The following is a 9,038-nucleotide window of genomic DNA, read 5'->3' on the forward strand; positions in this document are numbered from 1 at the left end:
CGCTTTATGTAGTAAAAGTTCGGGCAAAGGGTTCACTGATGTATAACTGAAGTGAATAAAATTCATAGTATACTGGAGATTTTGAAAGAATTGATTTAGTTTCACAAGGTGTGGTGTTTACAAGTTACTATCAACTCCTCATGTAACTTTCTGCAAGTATAAAACAATTACATTTTAAAAAATTAAAAACCCGTTACATTTGTATTTTCTATATTGTACTGTACCCTACCACAATAACATCGATTTTAACGCCTGAAACCTCCGATTGTTAAACCTTCGTTTATCTAAATATTAAATAAAAACATTCAAAAGAAATACCTTTTAAAACCAGTGGATCCTTGCCTTCTCGTTTCAACGATTCCAACACTATATGAAGTGGCTGAGAGGGCATCACCCGGTTGGGCTCATTAGTGTTCTCATCATAAACTATTATCTCCTTGGAGAAAATCCTTTTATAGGAGTCCTTGCCTCCCCTGCAAGAGATGAGATCCAAGACTGTGATCTTGCCCTGCTGCAGCCTCCTCCTGCTGATCTTGTCCGAGCAGTTTATGTGGACTGCTCCCTGGATATGGCTTTTGTTATACTCCATGAAGGGGCGGCAGTCTATGATCACAGGACCTTGGCTGTGCGACTGGGGGCCCTTGCTGCATTTGGTCAGTTTCTTGGCTAATTCGGTGGGGTAAATCGTGCGGACGCTGGTGATCTGCTTGGTGGCCCCACTTGATGGAGGAGACAGGGGTCCTCCAGGTCCACCAGCAGATGCAGAAGCCGGGGGGTTCAGAGTGCCACCGTTCTCATTGCTGTTGCTGCTGTTGTTGCTTACCATCTGGTTACTGGCACAGGAGGCACAGTTTGCGGAAGTCCCGATTTTAGAAGCAGGGGCTGGGACCAGGTTGCCGCCGGCCACTGTTCCTTGGCTCTGGTCGCCACCGTTGCCCTTATTGTCGTAGGTGGTCACAGTGCAGCAACTAGCGCTGCTGCATCCGCAGGACAGGGAGCGCACCGAGCCGTTGGATGATGGCATATACGTAAAGTTACCGCTTCGGAACGAGACCACAGCCGTTGGGCTGAGGGTGGTGTTCTGGATTTTCGGATTGCCGGCGGTCGGAGTAGTAGTCGCTATTGTAGAAGCCACGTAGGTGTTATCCAAGCGGAGATCGAGTTCCTGCGGTCTGACCGGCCTCGGCAATGCCACCACACCAACAATTCGTTCGTCTAGAGGGGATGGAGGCATCAGGATGATGTTGATGAGCGCTGCTGTCGATCCGTGGAGTAAATGGACTGAAACGGGATCAAATGTACTGTCAGCATCAGAGCAGAGCGGGGGGGGGGAAATAAATTAAAAGGCACGCAATGGTTATTTCTGCTGCAAATAGAAGGGGATCGCAACTAAAAATAAACTAGAGGGATGGGCGCATTCGTTTGGCAACCGGTGGACCGACTTTAAATAAACTCGTCGTTTATTATCCTAATAAAGTGTTAAGATGGATCAGTTTAAAGTCAAAGCGAGTCGGAATCACACACACGCACACTTAAAACACAGCGGGAGCAGCGGGAGAGAGAAGCGAGAAGCGGCACGTTCAGTCTGCAGCAGCTACTCTGAAGCTTCAGCTACGTGAAGAAGGCGCAATTCATAAAATTTACTTACATCACAAACTTATGCCGCTAGGCTTCGCCGACATGCGCCGCTGTCTTATTATTTACTTTTTAAAATTATTTATTTATTAATGATTGCAAGACTTTTTACTCATTCAGCGCATACGCGCGAGCACTGCCACTTTAATTCGGCTGCACTTGTACAGCGCGTTAATTTAAGCTGACAGGAAAGGCGGGAACTGGCGCATGATTGACAGGGAATCCAGCCAATGGAAAAGCGGACCTCCGCGCTTTGATCCGCCCACTAATGTATTAGCCAATCGCCGACTGCAAGAGGCGGGCACCAAGGAAACGGGGGGCGGGAGGGCGAACGCTTTGTCGCAAGCATGACATCATTGGCAGCCAATGGGCTGGCGGGCAACAGAGACGGGCCCGGAATGAAGTAGCTGCTCGGTATTTACAGTGTATTCAGCAGCAGGCAGCGGAGCAATTAAAGTGATAGCGGGCAGGCGCGCTGGGCAGGTGTATTTTTGAAGTACATTACTTTTAATTTAGTTTCTCTCTTTTTTAATTGTTTGGTCATGCACATTAGAAAAAGATTAAATCATTCAGTGCAGACCCCAATACGTAACACGATCCGCATCAGTGTTTCTTTATTTGGGGAAAAAAACTGCAAGGCAAAGTTGTCCCGGAGCCATCTCATTGCATTTCCCGAGCCTCGTACGCCTGGGACGGACTGGTTTTTCTTTGTAGTCAGTAGTAACACCACAAAAGTGCACCAGACGTCAGCGGCATACGGTGGAGCATATGGTGCTGCATGAAAAAGCCCGCCAACCTTGCGCTGAGAACGTAAACTGGCCTGACACGAATGCACGAGATTAATCTGGAGTATTGTATGACAAAAAAAAATTACTTCTCTTGATGTGGCGAAGGGTATGTTTCTGGCCAGGTTATTTATGAGGAACTGAAATCTTTAAAAATCATTTTTATTATTGGCCGAATGAGGTGAGAAATCTTGTGACGAGAGAACAGAGACACAGCTGATAGAGAATCATTCCATGAATGGTCGAGTAGATAACGAAGAAAATGTCACACAGAATCCAACACGTGGGGTGATGTCATAATTTAAAGCAAGGTTAATCATAATATCTGAGATCATTTGCACGAGATTATTTCGACATGATTAAGTGTTCTTTCCACTATAAATAGATCAAATATTTATCTAAACTCCATCAACTATGGATGCACTAGGGGGCAGATTTTCTTGTTACTGCGCTTGGACGTATGGTGGAAAATTGGGTGGGGTGGATCACATGCCAGAAACCTTTTTGGTCCATTTAAATTATGGATGGAAAATTGGGCAGGTTTCTTCATCGGGTGGGTGTGATCCTCCCCAATCGATTTTCCTCTTTGCAGGGCGCCCAGGTGTAATAACTGGAAAATAACCCCTTGAAGATCGACGGTGACCCACAAATCACACTCCACACACATCACTAAGATTTCCTGCACTGCCACCCCTTTGTGCCTAATTTAAAAGCACAATTTAAATTAACGTGTCAGCATTGGCTCAGTGGTAGCACTCTAGCCTCTGAGTCAGAAGGTTGTGGGTTCATAGACCCACTCTAGAGATTTGAGTTTGTAATCCAGGCTGAAACTTGAGTGGAGTGCTGCACTGTCTTTCAGATGAGACATTAAAATGAGGCCTCATCTGCCCTCTCAGGTGGTTATAAAAGATCCCATGGCACTATTTGAAGAAGAGCAGGTTGATTCTCCCCAGTGTCCTGGCCAATATTTATCCCTCAACCAACATCACTAAAACAAATTAGCTGGTCATTATCTCATTGCTGACTGTGGGCCCTTGCTGTATGCAAATTGGCTGGCATGTTTCCTACATTACAACAGTGACTATGCTTCAAAAGTACTTAATTTGCTGTAAAATGTTTTGAGATGTTCTGAAAGGTGCTTATGAGAAAGACATATGTAAGATAAAGACCAAATTAATAGATTAGAAAAAAGCTAATTTTGAGGGGATGAGAATGGAACTCGGGACGGTAAACTGGAAAACAATTTTGACAGACAAAAGAGATAGAACAGCAGTGGGAAATATTTAAAATGATGATGAATAGAATTCAGGAGAAATGTATTCCTCTAAAAGGCAAGAACAAACTAGCCAATAATGAAACACCATGGATTAATAAAGAGATAGGGATAAAATTGAAATTAAAGAAAAAGGCATACTCTTCCTAGATATTAAAGGAGGATGACAAAAGGGAATACAAAGAGGTTAGGAAAGAAGTCAAAAAAACAATTAGGAAAGCAAAGAGGAACTACGAAATTAAATTATCAAGGAATATAAAAAGAACTAGTAAAGTATTCTCTTGACACATAAATAACAAAAGAAAAATCAGAATAGGGATAGGGCCACTAAGGGATGCACAAGATAAACTCACAAACAATGACAGCAAAATGGCAGAAATGTTGAATAGTTACTTTGCCTCAGTGTTTACCAGGGATACGAACAAGGTGGGCATAACATTAGAAGAAGAGATTAAAAAGGATATAAAAAGATTTAAGATGGAAAGGGGGGGAGATAATTGATAAACTAATTAAACTTAGTCTGGATGGATTGCATCCATGAATATTAAAAGAAGTTAGGGAGGAAATAGCAGAGGCACTATTACATATATATAAAAATTCATTAGAAAAGGGAATAGGGATAGAAGACTGGCGGACAGCTAATGTTATTCCTATATTTAAAAAGGGAGTTAGAACAAGTCCAGGGAATTATAGACCAGTTAGCTTAACGTCAGCGGTAGTAATTTTTCTATTACACCTTTACTCAAAGGTGTAATAGAAAAATATTTAGAGAACGAAAATAACAATAAACGGTCAGCACGAATTTCAGAAAGTCATGCTTGACCAACCTTATTGAATTCTTTGAAGAAGTAACAGAAAGAGGGGACAAGGGTAATGTAGTACATGTAATATATTTGGATTTTCAAAGGGCCTTCGATAAGTTACCGCATTGTAGACTCATGACTAAGGTCAGAGCATGTGGAGTCAAGGAACAGGTAGCAGAATGGATAGCAAGTTGGCTACAAAACAGAAAACAGTGAGTAGGGGTTATGGGTAGCTACTCAAACTGACAAAAGTGGGAAGTGGTATTCCACTGGGATCGCTGCTAGGACCACTGTTTTTCACAATTCACATTAATGATTTGGATTTGGGAATCGAAAGTACAATTTCAAAATTTGCGGACGACATCAAATTGGGGGGTGTAGTTAATACAAAGGAAGAATGCGTCAAAATGCAAGAGGACATCAATAAACTTGCAGAATGGGCGTGTAATTGGTAAATGAATTTTAGTATATTTAAGTGTGAGGTGGTGCATATTGGTAGGAAGAATTAGGAGGCCACATACTGCCTGGATAATAAGACTCTAAATGGGATAGAGGACCAAATGGATCTAGTGGTACAGATACACAAATCACTAAAAGTAGTGATGCAGGTTAATAAGGCCATAAAAAAGGCAAATCAAGCACTTGGGTTCATTTCTAGAGGGATGGAATTGAAAAGCAGAGAAGTTATGTTAAATTTGTACAGAACCTTGGTTAGACCACACTTGGAGTACTGTGCACAGTTTCAGTCTCCATATTACAGAAAGGATATAGAGGCATTGGAGAGGGTGCAAAAAAAATTCACAAGGATGATACTCGAACTGAGAGGTTATACTTATCAGGAAAAGCTGAACAGCCTGGGCTCTTTTCTCTAGAAAAGAGAAGGCTGAGGGGTGACCTGATAGAGGTCTTTAAGATAATGAAAGGGTTTGATAGGGTAGATGTAGAGAAAATGTTTCCACTTATGGGGGAGTCCAAACCTAGAGGTAATAAATATAAAATAGTCGCTAATAAATCCAATAGGGAATTCAGGAGAAACTTCTTTACCCAAAGAGTGATAAGAATGTGGAATGCGCTCCCACAAGGAGCAGTTGAAGCAAATAGCATTGATGCATTTAAGGGGAAACTAGATAAGCACATGGGGAAGAAAGGAATAGAAGGGTATGCTGATTGGGTTAGATGAAGTAGGGAGGGAGGAGGCTTGTGTGGGACATAAATGCTGGCATAGACCAGTTGGGCTGAATGGCTTCTTTCTGTGCTGTAGTTTCAATGTAACTCGATGTAATTATATAAATGCAAGTACTTTCATTAGTTCTTTAAAAATATGGATAATGTGAGCTTGAACTCCTACTAGCACCGAGCTCCCTAAATCTTTTATAATAAAAACTACAAACATAAATGAGGAAGAAAATTATGGCCAGGAATTTCCTCAGAGTTTCTCTTGCCATAATTTCACCCGAAATGCGATTGATACCCTCTTTATGCCCATGAATGGGGTTTCCGCTGCATTTCTGGCAAAGATACGCCAGTGGAGTGGGAGTAACTCAAGAAATTCCTGGCGTATGTTTACAAATTATAGTCTTTTCAAAAATTATTTTTATGCCAACTTTACCTTGTGTATTACAGCGTTGTAATGTTAATGAACCATTTTTTCATATTTTACTAATCTATTTTGTATTTGTTACTTGTCATTTTACTGTAGTTCACACAGTTGTGAATTTTTTCTATGCAATGACATTGTAACTTAGTTACCAGCAGTTGTAGAGGAATGGTGTAGGCAAAGTCAACGAGATGGTTATTTTTACAGTGGCTCAAATATGTATTACACTGCTGTTTTAGTCCCAAGATATGCGTCCAAATCTGGCATAGTGAAGGGAAAAATATCATCGTGTATGTTAGCAATAATTTTCATAAAGCATGCCGTGGCTACAGTTCTGTGCGGCAGTACATTCTAATCGGGACATATGGTGGCTCAGCTTACAAGTACAGATCTTTGCTGTTCTTTTTTTAATAGAACAGTCAACTTGATACCTCTGGTGCCAGGTAATGTTGAAAGCCACATAGTCATATATGGCATATTTTCACTTTGTCGTGCCAAGGCAATGAAACTGATCCAATTGAATATATGTTATATACATACATACATACACAAAGTTTAAACTGTGGGCCTAAAGTTAAATTTTGTCTGGCCACAGGTGCAGCCTAAAATAAGACTCACAGCTTAATTTGTGCAAACACATCTACCAATTTGTGGAGGCTTCCCTGTGCTCAGTCTGATTCAGAAGACAAATGTGGCCACTTGAAAGTATAACATCAAATTTTAATCACGTATGCAACTTTTTAAATGTAAATCATACCAGCAGCTATCCTTTTTAAAGGAACCTCCTGCTTAGATATAATGTTACCTGAAAAGCTTTTATCATCTAGTTTCTTTCTTGTCAGTAAGAAAATAGATATTAACACAGTGACATCCTCCACTGCCACCTTGCACTTATGTTGGTGCATTAATTTGGTCTATTTTAGGCTGTTCCAAATTTTGCGCATTCATTCCCAGACGTCTGGTGGGATAAAAACTGGCCTCTAACCCTTGTAGAACAGCAGGAGGTTTTCTGCTTCAAATCCAAAAATAGTTCCAGACTTGTTCACCTCCCATGCCATTGCTCACAGACAAAAATAATTTTAAAAATGTCTCTTTCTGTATTTGTCTTTCTGTTTCCCTCTCTGTCTTTTCTCTTTTTTTTTCTGTCTCCCTTTTTAATCTCTCTCCATGTTGCACTTATTTGCTTTTTTACTTCTTGTCTTTGAGGAATGTAATTCCTGACTAAATCTTTCTATTCCTAAGCATAGTCTTTAATCAAATAAATGCAAAAATCAGAGAAAACTCTAAACTCTGACATTGAGAAGCAATACCAATAAGATTGAAGCTATTATCATTCCTGCAGTTTATGATGTGTCATAATACTTCCCCCTTTTAAAAATTTGTTTTGATATACTTCAATCTGTTTTTTTCCCCATTTTATTTCACTGCGTCGATTGACTGATGGCGAGTAAGGAGAACTGTGAACTCAGTGAGTCCAAATATCACTAGATTTTTGATCATGGTTGTGTGGAGTGGCCAGTCTTTCTTTCAGTTTAGATAGTTAGAGGTAGACCTAGGCTTATGGTGCAGAGCTGAGGAAAGCACAAGTAGTGAACTACAACCTCATGAGTTGATCCAGAACTGTGGGAGGCAGGAGTCGAACCACAGCATTGAGGAATGCTTTGGAAGGAAACAAGCAGCACAGCAAGGGCAGGCTGGAGATGGCATTGAAGTGGAGGGAAGGATGGAATCAGCTGCATGTGCATTCCTTTGGTCTGATGTGCATGAATTTTTCATGTTGTGTATTGGGACATTGTACCGGGTTCTGGACTTCTGCATTGCGGGTATGTGTTGTGCTATCTGTTAGCAGGAAAAGGTGTCCCTGAGGCAAGGTGTTACGCTTGTGTGTTGGGGCAAGATATTGGAGTGAAAAAGGATAGGATGGGGAAGTTTGTGATTTTGTTTTCAAATGAATTATTGATTTTTTAATGTATTAATCCGATAAAGTTTATTTTTAGGGATATAGTAGGATGTGTGAGAAGCTGTCATGATAGCTGTATGCACAGAAATTTTTTCGGTACATTGTGATTGATGGTTTGTTTGACGACAGCAAACATTAACTGCACTACATCTGATTGGTCCCTAGGTCTGATTGATGGGACACTGGTCCCTAGTTCTGCAATCTGATTGGTGGATAAGAAAGGATTCCACGACACACAACACTACATTTACAAGACTCAAGAGAGTAAGAGTAGATTTTCCTCTTTGGGCACTCAGTAGACACAGATTACCTGAGGTGCAGTGCCCTTATAAGAGGAGGGGAGTGCTGAGAATTCTGTCGTGGGCCATTTGCATGGTCCCTCTTGCATTCCAGGCACAAATCTACCCCAAGGAGAGCAGCAACCAGAAGGTCGCACAGCCATAAGGTTGTCTTGCGGAGAGAAGAAAGCATCTAGGGAAGAATTCCTGGGCTCTTCTCTAATCTTCGGCTGCCCACGAGGCTCCATGGAGGTCCCGGCGCAAGCTCCACTGCCAGGTTTCTTCAGGTGCTGTTCTGCTGTGGCACCCCAACATCTGGTGAAGAGCAGGGCAAGGTGAGAGACTGGGAACAGCCCCTCCCATCTCAGTTCCAGGCAGCACAATGAGGGCGGAGACCTGATGTAATAGGTCTCCACCCCTTTTTCCTCTTTAACTTTTTAATGATATATAATTTAAATTTCCTATTGTGTGTAAACATCTACAGTAGAAACTCCTGGTCTGGTCAGTAGGAAAAGAAATCAAAAGCATGACCTATAATATTTGTCATCTTTTTATTATATTTTAGGAAGAAAATATCGAGGTGGTTTGAAGCCTCTGGACCTGTCCAAGTTCAGTAAGTATTTTACTGCGAAGTTATTCCTGAATTCAATCTGATATAAAAGGGATTCATTCAGATTTAATTCTACTTTTTAAATTGACCCATTGCA

The 9,038-nt window shown here is 41.3% G+C and overlaps 1 protein-coding gene across 2 annotated transcripts in view; it reads right to left on the reverse strand.

The window, feature by feature from the left end:
• Nucleotides 1-1,775, reverse strand: part of dusp10 (dual specificity phosphatase 10) — a 42,349-nt gene extending 40,574 nt beyond the window's left edge. For both annotated transcript variants that reach the window (XM_067988962.1, XM_067988961.1), the window contains exons 1-2: nt 1,649-1,775; nt 319-1,281 (exon numbers count right to left, since the gene is read on the reverse strand). In XM_067988962.1, the coding sequence (XP_067845063.1) occupies nt 319-1,234 (916 nt within the window). In that variant the 5' untranslated portion in view covers nt 1,235-1,281; nt 1,649-1,775. The remainder of the gene's footprint in view (nt 1-318; nt 1,282-1,648) is intronic.
• Between the last annotated feature and the right edge of the window lie 7,263 nt (nt 1,776-9,038).

This window comes from Heptranchias perlo, chromosome 8, assembly GCF_035084215.1.
Source record: "Heptranchias perlo isolate sHepPer1 chromosome 8, sHepPer1.hap1, whole genome shotgun sequence".
In the NCBI taxonomy this organism is placed as follows: domain Eukaryota; kingdom Metazoa; phylum Chordata; class Chondrichthyes; order Hexanchiformes; family Hexanchidae; genus Heptranchias; species Heptranchias perlo.